The sequence below is a fragment of the Asterias rubens genome, chromosome 7, assembly GCF_902459465.1.
Source record: "Asterias rubens chromosome 7, eAstRub1.3, whole genome shotgun sequence".
In the NCBI taxonomy this organism is placed as follows: domain Eukaryota; kingdom Metazoa; phylum Echinodermata; class Asteroidea; order Forcipulatida; family Asteriidae; genus Asterias; species Asterias rubens.
Genome location: NC_047068.1, coordinates 21537804 through 21556530, shown reverse-complemented (window position 1 = coordinate 21556530; position 18727 = coordinate 21537804). Strand labels below are relative to the sequence as shown.

General features: G+C 40.8%; 1 protein-coding gene across 1 annotated transcript; it reads right to left on the bottom strand.

The window, feature by feature from the left end:
• Positions 1 to 4449: 4449 nt before the first annotated feature.
• On the bottom strand, positions 4450 to 10449 carry LOC117292878. The gene has a single exon (XM_033775046.1). The coding sequence runs from the start codon at positions 10447 to 10449 to the stop codon at positions 4450 to 4452; it is 6000 nt and encodes a 1999-aa protein (XP_033630937.1).
• Between the last annotated feature and the right edge of the window lie 8278 nt (positions 10450 to 18727).

Genomic DNA, 18727 nt, shown 5'->3' with positions numbered 1-18727 from the left:
CTTTGCAGTGGCTTGAAGCTCTTCAGGTGTCATGCGGGAATGCAGATATTCTTCATCTTCTTGTAGATTGATGTCTGAGCTGTTTGGATCGTTGGCTTCCTCCGTATCGGGGTCACGGATGATGAGAGAGAGGAAGATGCCAAGGAAGAGAACCTGATGGAGGAAATCTCATTGGATGAATGTTAATGTGATGTTATTAGGGCAGATTAAATATACATATAAGGTACATGTATGATATTTCAGGCTATTTACAGACACTGGACACTATTGGTAATTGTCAACGACCAGTCTTCTCACTTGCTGTATCTCAACATATACATCAAATAACAAACCTGTGAAAATTTGAGCTTAATCGGTGGTCGAAGTTGCGAGATAATAATGAAAGAAAAAACACCCTTGTCACACGAAGTTGTGTGCTTTTAGATGGTTGATTTCGAGACCTCAAATTCTAAACTTGAGGTCTCGAAATCAAATTCGTGGAAAAATACTTCTTTCTCGAAAACTACGTCACTTCAGAGGGAGCCGTTTCTCACCATGTTTTATACCATCAACCTCTCCCCATTACTCATTACCAAGTAAAGTTTTATGCTAGTAATTATTTTGAGTAATTACCAATAGTGTCCACTGCCTTTAATCAAGGGGGAAACAAATCAGACTAAAGTAGGACAAATATCATGCCTGAAGTGTGTACACTTTCTGAACAGGGCCAAATTTTATTGCTAAGCACAAAAAAGGCCTACACCAGGAAGGTTACCAGTCACAATTGTCTCGCATTCAATCCGTGTCTGGTTTATGGAAGAAAAAACACCCTTGCCACTCTAAGCTGTGTGTTTACATGCTTGACTTTGAAATTCAAGAGTTTTGCTGAGAAATTACTTATTTGTCAAAAACTACATTGTACTAATTACTTGACTTTTTTCTCAAAAACTACATTCCTTCACTGGGAGCCGTTTCTCACAATGTTTTATACTATCAACAGCTCTTCATTGCTCGTCACCAAGTAAGTTTTTATGCTACCAAATTATTTTGAGTAATTACCAATAGTTTCCAGTGCCTTTACAAAAGGGAAAGAATTTAAAAGTCCGTTGGTTTTTGAAATTCACATGACAGAAGTTTGAGAATGGAGTACAAAAAATAAAAGAAAATGGTGCTGAATGTTTACCTTTGCAATCGTGTCTGCATTAAATTGCTTTATCAGGCATATTCATAATTTTCTCATTGGTGAAAGCATCTCATTCTGTAAGTTTTCTGTCGGGATGATTTGTCCAAAATAACTAGTTTATAGTCAATGTAGGAAAGTTGACAATACATGTAGGTAACAACATTTGAGTAGGGTTGTGGAAAAAGTTTGACAACAAAAAAATCAAACAAATGATGACAGTACAAAAAAATACCTTGATGGGTTGATTCAAGAAAATATCTTGAGCCAGAGAGAAACACATTGACATGAGCCACTCAATAGATTTGTCCTTCCCAAACTGACCAGCAACCTCGATAGTCAACCAGAATGCCACACCGACAGACGCGACCACCAGGAGCCAGGCAAAGACACAGCAGCCCCAGGGCAGCTCAATGCCCTTCTTGCGCTTCTTGGTGTTCTTGACGGCAATGATTGGAGTCTTGTCGCCGCCATTTCCACCCCGAGGAGAATTTGTGGCAGAAGTTGGATAATTGGTGGCAGAGGTGAGATTCTCCAGATCGACTGATGAATGGGGTCGTAAGTTGACCTGACTGTAGATGTTGAGGGAGATACTCGGCACACTGCCAATCGTTTCCTTGGATTCCATGTGTGCTAGCTCCTGAACACAAAATTTGAAGAAAAAGAAGGTTTGTTTACGATGTAACAAAAATGTTCCAACCACAATGTAACAGTTCTGTAAGCTCAGGAATAGAATGTACGGTAGAACAAACAGCAAGACAAGTTCTCTGCTTTTATATTGTTGTATTATTGCATTTTTGCTGTTCTTGTAGATCATTTGATTCGCAATTTGTCAACATTTTTGATGTTTGATGGCAAATAAAATGAAACGAAACGTCACCGCAAGAGGTCAATAGAGTTTTTGCTATCAGTTTTTACCTTCTCCAGATCACTCATCGCTCTGGACACCCCGCTCATGCTGGACACAGTGGAAAGCTTTCTGAACTTGGTCAAGTTACCCTTGGCCCTTTGACCCTTCTTAAAGCAGGGGCATGCCGGGATGGGCCGAGACAATCGGAACAACTGTACTACGATCAGGTTGATAGGAAAGACCATGAGGCTGCTGATCACACCGATGACTACGTCGCCGTAGGTGAAACTGATTGATCCCAAGCGAAACACGACCTGCAAATAAGAATTCCAGTGATCCGCGTCATTTTACTACCACAGCTTTCAAGAGCTTTACATGGAAAATCTGCGTTTTTCTTCTACTTCCCAGTTGTGCTTTTTCCCTTCTCCCCGCACATATACGCGGTATATGGCCATCGAGCATTCACAGTCACACAATTATGGATCAATCTACCTCTTCACATCCCTCAGGCATCATCTCTTAAATCCTTCAAAGCGAAAGCTCATTTGCTTTTATGCTTAGTTATTATTATTTGTGTTTATTCGTAGATGCTCTGTACAGCGCTTTAAAACTTTTGTTAAAGGCGCTTTATTATTATTATTTTATTAACATCTTAAAAGTAAAATGTTGCATTGGTATTCAAAATTTGCATACAATTTTTTGCTTATCTGAAAGTTTCTTCTTTTGGTAGACTTGATGCCAGTGCCAGATCTCCTCTGACAAATGATTCTGTTTGAAAGAAGGCTGGTTTAGTCAGTTGCAAGATGATCGCATGACTGAAAAGTTTACACTCATCCGTGTGAACAATTTAAGTACAGAAAAAGCTAAGTACAGATGAGAATGGTTTAAACACTTGTTGAAAAGGACACAAGAAAGAGATTGATGCATTTCAATACCTGGTTGCCCTCCATTGCTTCAAAATCCTGATTGTAGAAGAGAATATTGGCCATCATTGTACAGAACAGTAGAGACAGACAGCAAGTTGTTCTCTGCACACGCGTGAACTTGCTCTTCACGGGACGGGTAAAGATGGAGAACCAGATGTGGCCATCGCTGAGGTTTCGTCGCGTCTTGGAGTAGAAGAGATGGCCGAAGCTGGTCAACTCACTGCGGCCGGCTACTGGCACGACGCGCTCAATCTGCAGTGTGTGTAAAAGTATCAACATACTTTTTAAATAGATTCATTGATTTGCAATATTGTTTCTAAAAATAATACAAGCAACATTGGCCACTTTTTTAATAACAAATATTTCAGTTGGATTTTGAAAACACTCAAACTTGTGCAAGTCAAGGGTGGGAGTCAAATATGTCAGAAACTAGGATCCAAATTTAAGGAGATATGTTGAAACAATGGCATTTTAGACCTTTTGATAACCACTGGAGTTATAGATTTCACAAAGCTTTTAGGAACAGTATCCTCACCACTAGAGAAGTAGATCAAAGAGCAAGTTATTGCTAACATGTGGACAAAATAACAGCCGATTTTCATGACCAGGCTGATGTTTAAAAGTCGGTATAGTGGTCCAGCTCAAAGTTCGAATCAACACACAATTTGTTGTTTGCTAATATCAGTTTATTGGATCCAGCTTCTCAATTCCAACACAAAACATCTACTTCCAAACTTCTGTAATCTCTATGAAACCGTGAAACTGTAAACCGCAAACCGCATAAACCGATTAGCTGTAATAAACCACAAATAAATAACACTTATAAATATATTGTTTAACAGGAAATAAATAAACTTTGGAACAAATTAGCTGTTTTAAATCATTAATCCTTGCAGTGTGAAAGGGGGAACACAATTGGAAAAACAATAAAATGTAGTACAATTGAAATTTGGAAAATCTACTACTGTGAATACTTGCACAAAATCCTAAAATGAGCTTCCAAAGTACATCAAAGTTTACTGATTAAAGGTCTCTCAAATCTCTGGAATGACAGTATCAAATATAAATAAGCACAGTATATTCCACATTTACTAAAATGAAACAAAGCAAAAGATTTAACTCACCAAAAGTAACAGCACAAATTGCCACACTGTCTGCCTGGCCACTATAGACTTAACACATATGTTCACTGTATGAACTCCTGTAGGCTAGTGAGCCACACCTTACCATGCTATAGCACTGCCAGAGGTCAATGTTCACTCAAGCAGGCACAACTAATTTGCATAAGTCTGCAACTCTTAAACTTTACAAAAACTCTGCTTGGCCTAGAATTTGGTCCTTACATCCCCGCCCCTCAATTGTGGCTCTACACAATGAAATAAAACATTAATATAAGACCAAATTTAAAACAAAGTCCAAAATAGTTCAATAATGTCCAAATCGAGTTCAAATGTCCAAACTGAGTTCAAAATTGTTCACTGACTTGCGTAACTTTCAGACAGTTCATTGAGAATCTAGCCATCACAGTCGGCTTCCAGAATTAAGCAAAGCTTCTGCACTGGTCGTTCCATCAATGAAGTGGCTGTTTTCACTTTAACCATACGTACCAGACCCTTGGAGTCCTCCTTAGTGCTAACGACTCTTCCCAAGGCCCATGATCCTCTTGGTGCGTTGTCAATTAGCAGGACGATGTCACCAATTTTGACATTCCGTCTTGGTTTCAGCCACTTCTGACGCTCTTGAAGGAGAGGTAGATATTCAGACAACCATCTTTTCCAAAATAGGTCAACAAGATACTGGACTCTCCGCCATCGCTTGCGTGCATAACAATCATCCTTGGAGAATTCACCAGGAGGAGCACCTGTACCATGAGCTAGCAACAAGTCGTTTGGCGTCAGCGCTCTCAGGTCATCCGATTGTGTTGAAGAAGCGGTTATTGGACGGCTATTCAGGACGGCTTCTACTTCACATAGCAACGTGTGTAGGCCTTCATCGTCAAGTCGGTGCTTAAGCTCATACAACAGTCCATACATTATCTTTCTCACCGAACGAATTAATCTCTCCCACACTCCCCCAAAGTGAGATCCTGTAGGAGGGTTGAATTCCCACTTGATGCCTTTATCACACAGGGTATCTCTTATACTGGATTGCTTAAGCTTAGCTAGCTCCTGCCGTAACTCCTTCTCTGCTCCCACCAGATTTGTGCCATTATCTGACCTGATAAACTTAACCATTCCTCGTCGGGCCACAAACCTTCGAATTGCGTTTACTGCAGAATCAGTGTCGAGCGAGAAAGCAACTTCAAGGTGAACTGCACGAGAAGAAAGACATGTAAATATTACTCCATACCGTTTCACTGCTGCTCTGCCACGTTTCACCATCAGCGGCCCAAAGTAATCCATGCCTGTGTTAGTGAATGGAGGCTGGTTAGCTTCAAGACGCTCAGTTGGTAGGTTTGCCATCATTTGCTCGACTGGCCTGCTCTGATACTTCCTACAGGTCACACATCTGTATGCAATCTTCTTGGAGGCACCAGTTGCTCCAAGTATCCAGTACTTTCTTCTCACATGTGCAAGCATCGCATTTTTTCCTTGGTGACCTACATTTCTATGTGCCTCGTAGAGTAGCAACATTGACACCGGTGAATCCTTTGGTAGAATTATTTGATGTCTTGCGCTGAACTGAAGAAAGACTGCTCTGTCAATTCGTCCTCCAACTCTCATGATTCCATCTACTAATATCGGACTTAGCTTGTAGACGGGGCTAGATTTAGCAACACTTTGATTTGCTCCCTTAGCGCCTTGTAGACAACTCAGCTCATCTGAAAAGGCCTTTCCTTGAACATACTTAACCAAAGCAACCTCAGCGGCCTCGAGCATGTCAGGAGTCAGGTGAACTACAGGAACCATTTTGTCTTCACGCTTGGTGTCACTTTGCTGTGTCTTAAGTTGTAAGAATTTGCGCTCCGCAAACAACACCCAAGCCATCACTCGTCTAAGTTGGTTCCAGCTGGAATATTTGGTCAGCAACCCGTCGTATATTGAGGATGATTCATCAGCGACGACTGCACCACTCACTGCTTTGACTTCTGGGTCGTCCACATCACTTTGAATCAGAGCCTGGCTCGGCCAATGTTCTTCATTTTTCCATAAGAACTCGGGACCCTTCAGCCAGCGTTGATTACTCAAGAAATTGTTGACCCGTAGCCCCCTCGAGGCATCATCCGCTGGGTTCACCTTTGTCTCTATATATCTCCACTGACTAACATTAGAACCTTCCCTGATCACTTGCACTCTGTTGGCTACGAATGTGTGGAGACGGGTCGTATCATTGGAGATGTATTTCAGAACTGCAGTACTATCTGTCCAGAAAAATGTGTCGTGTATCTGATCATCCAACTCATCCTCCAGCATCTTGTTTATGCGAACTGCCACGGTCGCTGCTGTCAACTCCATTCGTGGCACAGTCACCTTTTTTAGAGGAGCGACTCTAGACCTTGCGCCCAAAAAGGAGCAGTGAATATGTCCCTTAGTAGTTACCTGACGTAGATAGGACACGACCCCATAACCACAATCGCTAGCATCACTGAAGTTGTGTATCTGACGTTCGGCAGCCTCAAACTTCAACGGCTTATAGCATCTCGGTACCACCATTTCCTCAAGCTTTGGAAGATCCGTCAACCATTGAATCCAAACACGCAAGTCATTTCCTGTAACTTCGGCATCCCACTCGATATTCTCCTTACACAACTTCTGCAGCAGGTTTTTGACTGGTAGAATGACAGGACAAGCAAATCCCAAAGGATCATAAACTGAGCTTACGATTGACAAGATGTTCCTTCTCGTAGGATCCTTGGTCGTCACTGAAATCTTAAAGCCCAACGAATCCGATTTCACATCCCAGCTAACACCCAATGCTCTTTCATGAAGCATCTGTTGAAAGGAGTGATTCACATCTAGCTTGGGCCTTTTAGTAGAGTCACTTGCAGGCACGGCTTGCATCACAGCATCGTCATTGCTGATCCATTTGGTTAGATTAAACCCTCCTTTCTTACAAAGTGCTGTCAGTTTGGTGATCAGATCAACTGCATCTTCTGTGGACTTGACCGACTTCAAGCAGTCATCAACATAGAAATTTCTCAAAATTGTCTCCACTGCTACAGTGTTGCCTTTGTCGGTATCGCTCAGTGCTGTGAGCCTTAAGGCGTAGTTCGAGCACGATGGAGATGACACAGCACCAAAGAGATGAACCTTCATTCGATAGGGTGTAGGCTCCTCACTTAAATCTCCATTCGGCCACCAATAAAAACGCAAATAGTTCCTCTCCTGCTTGGGGACGTGAACTTGGTAGAACATTGACTCAATATCACCCATTATGGCCACACTTTCCTGTCTAAATCTCAGCAAGACACCGATAAGATGATTTGTCAAGTTCGGACCAGGAAGAAGAAGATCATTTAGTGCAACTCCATTATAACTGGCTGTACAATCAAAAACAACTCTAACCTTGTTGGGTTTTCTAGGATGATATACGCCATGGTGGGGTATGTACCAAACTCGCCCATCTTGCGTGTCTACCTCAGCTGCGGGCACTTCTTCAGCATATCCTTTGTCCAGGACGTTCGATATGAAGAGATTGTAATCGTGGTGGAACTTTTGATTCCCCTTCAACTTCCTCTCCAGGCTTACCAGACGCTTCAATGCCATAGCAGAATTGTCAGGCAGACGTACATCTTTCTTGAATGGCAGACTAATTTGGTAGTGACCTTCGACAAACTTGCATGAGCCGCCAACCTTCTCCATGAATGACTTGTCTTCGTGGGACCATTCCCGTTTGTCGTCGATCGTACGTTCTGGAAAGTCGTAGTTGAGGCTTTCTCTTACTAACATGTTGAGCTTCTTGATCTCCTCGTACCTTTTAGCAGCAACATCCACAAAATTCACAGAGAATGGTTGACAATTCCGAACTGACCTCACAACATTCCAAGCAATCCATCCAAGTGCTGTCTTTGTTGCATGGGGGCTACCCGGCGGTCCCGTTCTAACTTCCAATGGTGAGTATGCATCAGGAACATTGTTACCAATCAATAGGTCGATGCCAGCATTGATTTGTGGCATATAGACATCTTTCAAGTGTTTCCAGTGAGAAACGTCATCGTGAGTAGGTATATGATGTCGCTTAACAGGAAGTTTATCCTTGGTGTAGACCCTCGGAATATTGACTTTGACTGTAGGACTACCATTTAGACACCGTACTTCTAAGCCTTCAACCAAGTAAGTATCCATGTTGTGTGGCTCTCCCATGGTGTCCAGTCTAATGTGCATTCGTCTGCCCACGCCACATAACTTCTTCATCAGAGATTCACTGCAGAATGACACACTACTTCCAGGATCCAGGAATGCATAAGTCACAACATCATTTAACCCATGAGCAAGCCTCACACGAACTGGGACGATAGCCATCGTACATTGGTTCTCGTTTTCGTTGTCACATGCTACGTTGGTATACTCACAACCGATGTTACTCCCAGCCATGGCACTTGAATCTCTCACGTTTCTTGAAAACTGTGCAGGCCTTGAAGTATCATTCTGATTTATGTGAAGAAGAGTAGGGTGTCGACCCCTGCAAACATCACATGTAGCCTTCCTGTTGCATGTCCTCTTCATGTGCCCCATCTTAAGACAACTAAAACAAAGACGCCGCTTTCTCAGAAACTCGATGCGCTCACTCCAGGGTTGTTCTCGCAATTTGGAGCATCCTATCAACAAATGTGAACCACCACAAAACCAACACACCTTGTCAACATCCTTAGCAGTATTGAGATCCGTAGTTTCACTTGTTGCCATGGTGATTTTAGGCCTGGTGTCACAACGATTGGCGGGTTTCTTCTGGTTTGTGGTTGACAAAGCATCTCTACCATAAACAGGGTCGTTAACCTTCTTGGACTCGAACCTGACAAATTCTACTAGATGATGAAACTTTACCATTTCTCCTTTGTACTTGCACTGCTGCACACGAGACCTCCATCTGTCGTGATAATTGTAAGGTAGCTTCATCACCATGGACTTGATGTTCTCACTATGCTCCAAGTACTGCAAACTACCAACGCATTTGACGGCACTCTCACACTCCTGAAGAAAGATTGCAAAACCATCGAGAGCCTTCGGGTTATCTGCCTTGATTTGCGGCCATGAAGCAGCTTTCTTGATGAATGCATTAGCTATCACCTCCGGATTTCCATATCGTTCTGTCAGCTCCTTGACGGCTGCTGCGTAGCCAGTAGGGCCATCCAGATAGCTGTATCCAGTAACTATTTGGTGTGCCTCGCCTGTAGTAAACTGCTCGAGGTAATAAAGCCGCTCATCGTCAGTGTCACACAACTTAGCAATTCTGGCGCTAAACATCCTCATAAAGCGCTTATACTCAATCGCCTCACCGCTGAATCTTTCCAACTCGATTTTTGGTCGTTGCAAATGCCTAATCATCTCATTCACGGATTGACCACCCACGTCATCTTTAATCACTGCCACCCCATCTTGGTGGCTTGTGGGCTGTACATCCTCATCGACAGAATCTTGACGTTGTCTACCTGTGGACTGACGAGGCTGTGCAACACCATCAACGATTTGTTGTACACCACTGACATCAGGGACTTCTTGTCGAGGCTGACTTGCCGGTTGCTGTAACAGTGGAGTACCGGCGGTCTTAGGCTCAGGTTTTGGAGGTTGTTTATTTAGAGCAGCAACGTCATATTGATCTAAGAATTTCTCGAAGGAGTCCATCCAATGAGCTGCAGTCTCCGAGGCTTTCTCTGAACTTGGCCTTTCACCATCCCCTGTAGCATCTTTGGATATGTCAGGTTTGGTTTCTTTTACGGCTGCACCCGCATTCATATCAGATCCCCCATCCGAGGCCCTTGTAACTTCACTACAATTTCTGCTTGACTTTTCTAACTTCTCCAAGACCTTACATTTCGCCTCGGCCACAGCAACTTCAGTTTTTATCTCAATTTCTTCTTCTAGTTGTTTCAACTTCATCTTTTCAATCTCAAGAGCTTGCATCGCTTTCAAAGCCTTCTGGCGTGTGAGTAGCTCTACTTTCTTCTGCTCTTCTTCGATGAGTAACTGGGATGCTTTTGACCGTTTTGATGATCTAGATGATTTTGACGACATTGGAGCTTCTTGCTTGACCAACCACTCTTGAATCTTTTGGTTTACATTTGAAAGCCAGACCTCCTTATCCGTGTACCAATCCTCCTCAAATTGTAGACGTTCAACGTCACTCAGCCACTGGCAGTAATCATCATAACATTTCATGAACTCCTCAAAGACATCCATCCATTCCTTATATGCGTCCTTTGTTTCATCAAGAGACGGATTGGTTCCCAACTTGTCTCGAAGGGAATCAGACTTCAATTTAGCAGCTCTCCAAGCCTCTCCTAATCGCTTGTACTTGAACTCTTTATTATAGGCAGCACCTTTCTGTGTAGCTTTCTTCTTACGTTTGGACGTCATTGTCAATGCCAAATTACAACTGTCTTTTTGCTAATGATATAGTGGTCCAGCTCAAAGTTCGAATCAACACACAATTTGTTGTTTGCTAATATCAGTTTATTGGATCCAGCTTCTCAATTCCAACACAAAACATCTACTTCCAAACTTCTGTAATCTCTATGAAACCGTGAAACTGTAAACCGCAAACCGCATAAACCGATTAGCTGTAATAAACCACAAATAAATAACACTTATAAATATATTGTTTAACAGGAAATAAATAAACTTTGGAACAAATTAGCTGTTTTAAATCATTAATCCTTGCAGTGTGAAAGGGGGAACACAATTGGAAAAACAATAAAATGTAGTACAATTGAAATTTGGAAAATCTACTACTGTGAATACTTGCACAAAATCCTAAAATGAGCTTCCAAAGTACATCAAAGTTTACTGATTAAAGGTCTCTCAAATCTCTGGAATGACAGTATCAAATATAAATAAGCACAGTATATTCCACATTTACTAAAATGAAACAAAGCAAAAGATTTAACTCACCAAAAGTAACAGCACAAATTGCCACACTGTCTGCCTGGCCACTATAGACTTAACACATATGTTCACTGTATGAACTCCTGTAGGCTAGTGAGCCACACCTTACCATGCTATAGCACTGCCAGAGGTCAATGTTCACTCAAGCAGGCACAACTAATTTGCATAAGTCTGCAACTCTTAAACTTTACAAAAACTCTGCTTGGCCTAGAATTTGGTCCTTACAGTCGGATTTCACAACAAATCATTTTCATCCCTGGTAAGTATAGGAGAAAGTTGTTTTTAAGATACTGGGAGTTATGGCCAAACCCCTTAAAGACCTGCTTGAGTGAAAATGTCAAGTTGTGAACTTTGCTGAATTTCGTTTCAAATGTTTTCAATGAACAAGGAAATCGAGTCACATGATTATAAATAGATTTTAATTGTGTAAAAAAACCAATCATTTCGAATACCCTTTTCCAGTGCTCACTGCACTCTCAAAACGTCAAAGTTGGGAGCTCCAATTTGTAAAGCCGCTTTGTTGCAGCATGGAGGTATAAGCAAAGCAAACTCCCACAAATGACGTCAGCGGCATTGTCCTTTGACGCGCGCCATCAATGGCAGAAGTGTTTTTAGTTTTTCAAACCTTTAGGTTGGGGCCTGATTTTTACACATATCAAAGTTACATTAAAATGGTGAACAAGTGCATTATAAACAAGTTAAAAAACCATTTCCGTTAAAAACATACCGCTCAGGTAGCTGTTAAACAAAATGTATGCAGACATGTTTACAAAATCAGTTGATTTAATCAATTTCCCCATCTCAATAAAAACCAAATCTCACCATTCCATCTCCTTCTTCCACTGCAAGCCAGGTATTGGCCATGAAGTAAAATGTTCTATCCGTACGTAGATCTTTGATCATGAGTCTATTCAGGTACCTGAATTGAATTGAAATGGTTTTAAAAGGAATTTAAATGGGCTTATGAGCGCTCTCAAACATATTTGCATCACTTCTGGGGGGTATACTCATTCATACCCAAAACAGTTATTACCCACCTCAAAAGCAAACGAAAACTTGGGCAACAAAAGTGACAGAATGCCTATTAAAAGCATGCAGGCGAAATCGCGTATACCCCCTGAAATGATAAAAATACTATTGAGAGTGCCCTCACGCGGTAAAAAATACAGCACATTGAAATGGTTAATTTATAATAACATCATTACAGCCAGAGGCCAAAATGTTTACAAATATTTATTAAAAAAAATACATAAAATACAAATGCAAATGCGTACCAGGAGGGGTTCTTGCCCTGGTTGCCATGCCAGACCCGGACGTGATTCAGGTTACCAAGAGCCACGGGACTCGCCAGAAGGAAGGTGTCCACGCCCCCTTTCTGGAAGACCTTGCGTTTCGGGTCTCGCAAGATGCGTGGAGCACTGTCGCCTTGCTCGCCACCAATCAAGAGGAAGACGGTTGCTGTAGTTCCTAAAATTTGAAAACGACCAATAAAAATAATTCCCCGCACTAAATTGCGTAAATGGTGAGCCGGTGTGTCCCTTTAACCGACACTGACGGTGTACTAACAAAACCATGTGCCAACATTGGGCCAACATGTGCTTGCTATCTGGGTTGTACAAGGCCCAAAACCAATAATGGCTAGCCAACTTGAAACCGCAGCCAATTTTTAGCCACCGTTGGAGCAACATACACCAACATGGTTAGCTACACATGCCTCATGGGCTTTCAATGTAACACCAACAACAACTATGCTGACCTTTAGCCATCGTTGGTGCATCATCAACTTCAAACTTACTGCCAATGTTGGCTTCCGATCCACAACCAACAATGGCTCGACATCGGTAGCCAACCTGAAATCGTTTTAGTCAGCCATTGCATGAGCAATTGTAGTTTTAGTTTGATTAAAGGGTTTTGGGGCCTGTTGTTTTTGGTCACGGATGAACTCCTTATCACTGTGAATGAAGATGTATGTAATATAATTTACCTGTAGGTGTTTCAGCTTTATTAGTCATTAAGATTTAGATGGGGAAAAAAAATGAAATTACAGAGCGATGTTTTCAGGAGAGTCATGTAAAAAAACTGGTGAACACCTTTTACCTTGTTAAAATAATTTTTGTCTCCTGAGTAAACAATAATTTAACCGAGACAAAGTCGAGGTAAATTATCAAGAACCAGGCCTCGGCGGGTTTAAACCACTAGTTGAAAACTGATTCAAAACACTTTGATTCCCATTCATAAATACCTTTTCGGTCAAAAACATCAACACTTTATGGTCAAAAAGTAAAATAAATGCAAAAATTATAACTGTTCAATGATTTCTTTCAACACAACACCCCTCCAGCTATGAAGTGGTAAAGCCTTTCGTCGCCCTCGGGTAAACAACTCCTCATAAGGGAATGCTGAGCGCGTCGCGCGTATCGCATGATGAGGCACAACTGTTTCAGCCGTTGCTCTTGACCAATAGGAATGAAGAAACTGTCTTATAAGAACAGGTGCAAGCTCGCGTATCACGCCCATGTTTCAACACTTTTTACTGGTCATAAACAAGGGTTTATACACACCCACGTGACGCGCTCTCCAACAATAGGAATAGCAAAACTGTCTTCAGGTATTTATGAATAATTATTTTCTCTTTACATCCACACCATAAACAGTGCTCTTGATACATGTATATTTTCACCTGCATACCACAAACACAAACTTGCCAAGTACAATGATTTTTTTAAATGATTGAATTTATTCTCAACTTAAATTTATAGTACCGATGCCAATGTTTGACCCAATTACATAACTTTAGCAATTGGGGCCAACGTAGATAAGATCATCAATAATAATAACTGCGCCAACAGAGGGCCCACTGTGACTTCTCTTATCACAGGCCAATTTGGGCCAGGTATGGGCCAACATTTATTAAACTTTCTTATTATGCCAACCGAGAGCCAGTGGTGTTGGTCCAGTGCACATGCTTTTAAAGAAGGAAGCTACAACTTTTTTTCTCACATTGGGTCATCGTCGGCCCAATGTAATTCAACCGACATCGACCATGTACCAACAAAACTACATATGTGCCAACATTGGCCCAAATTGTGCATGCTGTCTGGGAAGGCACTGGACACTAATTTCTCCCTTAATGTCAGATTACATGTAGGTATACAGCAAACAAATTTTCTCTTGCAAATTCGACAACCAATTAAGTCAAAGTTTTCACAGATTTGTTTTTTCATGCATATGTTTGGATCTAGAATACTTGTCTTTGACAATTACAAAAGGTGTCATGTGCCTTTTAGTGCTTACCTGCATTCCGTTTCAAACCAGTGTAGACTGTTATTTCATAGTGGTAGTGGTGACGAGGATCGTTATCTGGAAGAGGTGTAACGCCAGCCTGCAGGAAATGAAGCACAACAGTTATTACTGGTGGTGCAGGGCCAATTGCATTGAGCTGCTATGCAAATATCGGTAAGCAAATGTCTGTGCTTACTGTAGCACGAATTTGATTTTGAGACCTCAGAAGTAGATTTTGAGAAAGCACACAACTTCGTATGACAATGGTGTCTTATTCTTTAATATTATCTTGCAACTTCTACAACCAATTGAATTCAAATTTTCACAGTTTTGTTATTTAGTGCATATGTTGAGATACACCAAGTGAGAAGACTAGTCTTTAACAAAGGTGCCCAGTGCTGGTAAAGCTATCCATTTCCTCCCCATACCTTGCCATGCACTGTACATGTAGGAAGTTTTAAAGTTCAGTACAAAAATTTGAATTTTATTATATGGGGCATGTGGTGTATTTCCAGGCTGGACCAGATTTTTAATCTGTGTCTCTATTGTATATTTTTCTTGTCGTAAAGTTTTTGTGCTGTTGTCGTATATCCGTAGTCTTTATTAAAACAATTTTTTTCCTCTTCTATTTTTAATGTTTGTAGTTGCTGGGCACCTCTGAAAACAGTGTTTCACTAATAGGTTTCCCTATAGTAGATAACAAATAAATAAAAATAAAAATAAATGAGCTTTTTTGATTTGCACTATTATATGCATACATAGTAACATCTATTCAAAGGAATCTGCCAGACCTTTAGTATGTCTCTCTTATCCGCTTTACGAGCCCAGATGATGACCAGGAAGTAGAGACAGAGGCAGCAGACCATGAAGATGAAGACTACAGGGTTCTCATGTAGCTTCAAGAAGGCAGAGTCAGACAGATCAATCTTATTGATGGGGATCTTGAAGCCTGAACCGAACGTTGTAAGATGGGTGCACAGGCACTGGGTCAATGCTGAGGTGCTGTTTTCACCAACCTGAAAGGAAACAAATTCTCTAGGAATATTTTGTCTTTTCATTGTAACTAGGTTACTTCTTTAATAGTATTGTGAAAAGACTTGTTGGCACTGTTTTACAATCCTGAAAGACAAAAAGACACATTTAGTGACAGTAACTTTTGCGATATACTGTTCAAAGACACAAGTGTCAAGACCAGCCCTCAAACATATACTCTGCAGATCTGAAAGATTAGGGGCCTTCTCAAACCTGATGCAGGATAAAAGTAGAGCTTCGTATGAAGCACCCGGAGCCTAAGACTGAGCTGGAGCCCAAGCCAAGGTTTGAAAAAGGCCCCAGAGCTCGAGTCCAGTGCGCTTAATAACACACCAATATATTTTCCTGGAGTGTGCAGCAATTGATTCAATGTGCCTTCATAAAAAGCAGAAGCTGGGTTAATTTTTCTAAAGGGGCTACATCCACAGAGCTGCCAACTGTTGCATCTTGAATTCAGAAAGTAGTCCAACAATCAGGAAGATATTTAGAACTACATTCAATAAAGTAGGCAACTACATTGTAGTTTCCAGAATCAGGGGAGACTTTTAAACTTGCTAATCAGAACATAAAAAGAATGGTTTATGTTCTGGGAAAATTCTGAAGAATCAGGGAGAGTTGGCGTCTCTGCATCTCTCCTGAAATCCCCCTCCCCTCCCAGGCTATGAACATTTTACCTGGCATCCCTTGCTTAGCCATTCATCTTCCCATCGCTGATAGCAAGGCAGGTGAACAGAGATGGTGTGAAGATGTAACTCATAGGATGAAAGCGCTGGTCGGATGACATTTCCGATCCTTTGATGCTTGTACCGTCGTCCGAGATTGCCGTCACTATCTCATGGTTGATTCCGACATGTAGCACTCTGGGAGTATCACTCTGAGTGGACAGGTGACTGAAATAAACGATTGACCAAAATAATGGTAGATGGATTTCTGTTTGGGAAATAACTCAAAAAATTACTAACCATAAAACCTTACTTGGTTTAAGATGTTCCAGTGGTCTTGTGTTGTTCAAAAACTTTAAACAGTTCAAACTGTGTAAGTTTCTCTTCTGACTTCAACTCTGATCTTGTCAACAAGTCTTTGGTCTTAGGATGTTTATGCCCAACTTGAGCATGAAAACCCTGATACTGCAAACTGAAATACATGTAGTTGTCTGCTCTGAATGCTCTCCTTTTATTCAACACAAAAATAGTAAATTTCTGACGAATGAATTTAAGAGAAGAGGTCCCCCCATGTATTCCTGGATTGATTGGCTGCATACTGCGCTGCAGCACCTTTATATGGTGATATGTAAGGAAAAAGGGGTCATAATTCAAACATAGCTCCACATACCTTGCAGGATAAATGATAATAACGTTAGAGTGCCATGAGCACCACTATGCAATGAATTTGAGTCCTATTATTAGAAGCCACTATTATTATCATTATTATAGAAAGTTACTCACATGTCAGAATTTCACTTTGGAAAAAGCATCTCGTCTGGGAGTCGTTAGATAGGGAGATATTTGACCACACTGTGACTGTCTGATGCAGGGTTGCAGTTGAAATCATGAAGATCTGAAGATGTTAAAATAATTTTAATCACAATACAGGAGTTAAAATGGTATTTTTTTTAAACCGATGTACTGATCAAGTACAGAAAATACAATACATAAACTGCAAAGCTACAAAACATTAGGATAAAAAGAAGACAAATAAATGAACAATAATAATAAATTAACTTACTATTAATCATAATCATCAATGAATAATTAAATACATAAATAAATCACTAAACAAATGAACAAACAAAACAAATAAAGTCAATAAATATTCATAATACCTCAGACAGTTTCGCTATTCCTATTCCTCACGTGGGTGTGTATAAACCTTTGTTTATGACCGGTAAAAAGTGGTTAATTCATGGGCGTGACACGCAACCTTGCACCTGTTCTTATAAGACAGTTTTTTCATTCCTATTGGGCGAGAGCAACGGCTGAAACAGCTGTGCCACATCACGCGATACGCGCGTAACGCACACAGCATTCCCTTATAAGGAGTTGTTTACCCCGAGAGTGGCAGAGGGCTTTACCATTTCATAGCTGGAGGGGTGTTGTGTTGAAGAATCATTTGACAATTATAATTTTTGCATTTATTTTACTTTTGACCAAAATGTGATGATGTTTTTGACCAATAAGGTATTTATGAATGGGAATCAAAGTGTGTTCAATCGATTTTCAACTAGTGGTTTAAACCCGCCGAGGCCTGGTTCTTGATAATTTACCTCGACTTCGTCTCGGTAAAATTATCAAGAACCAGGCCTCGTTGGGATTAAACCACTAGTTGAAACCTCTTCACCACACATTGATTCCCTTAGCTAAACAGAAAAGTAAGTAAATAAGTGAAACAGATATTTAAAAAAATATATGTTTTACTTATTTGTTTACTATTCTGTTTATTTATTTATTTACTTTATTTTCACAGAAGATCCAAATTAAAAAAAACAAGTCACAGCCACGTCCCAGAGGAACACCAGGCACTTCGTGACAGCATCCAAAACAAAGACAGCAAAAAAAACAACTTTGTATACTGCTGATGGAATAAATGTCTGCTAACTTACCCAGAGATGGGTCTCCACTGTCCCTGAAGAAGATATAGAGAATGATTTGATAAGACCAGCCTGGCTTCATTTCCTCAGTACCCATTGATTGCACTGTCAGATCCAATGCATGATGGAATGGAACATCTAAAACAAACACATCAACAGAGTGAGTAACATCATTCAGTTCATTCAATTCAGTTAAGTTCAATGGATTATCTAGAAGAAGAGAATGATTTGATAAGACCAGCCTGGCTTCATTTCCTCAGTACCCATTGATTGCACTGTCAGATCCAATGCATGATGGAATGGAACATCTAAAACAAACATCAACAAGAGTGAGTAACATCAATTCAATTCCTTCAATTCAATTAAGTTCAATTGAACATTAGAAGACTAGAGAATGATTTCATAAGACCAGCCTGGCTTCATTTCCTCAGTACCCATTGATTGCACTGTCAGATCCAATGCATGATGGAATGGAACATCTAAAACAAACACATCAACAAGAGTGAGTAACATCAATTCAGTTCAATGGAACATTTAGAAGACTTAGAGAATGATTTGATAAGACCAGCCTGGCTTCATCTCCTCAGTACCCATTGATTGCACTGTCAGATCCAATGCATGATGGAATGGAACATCTAAAACAAACACATCAACAAGAGTGAGTAACATCAATTCAGTTCAATGGAACATTTAGAAGACTTAGAGAATGATTTGATAAGACCAGCCTGGCTTCATCTCCTCAGTACCCATTGATTGCACTGTCAGATCCAATGCATGATGGAATGGAACATGTATGTAACATCTTTATGCCTACAAACTGTTTGTTTGTAGGGTTTGGCTACTGCTCTG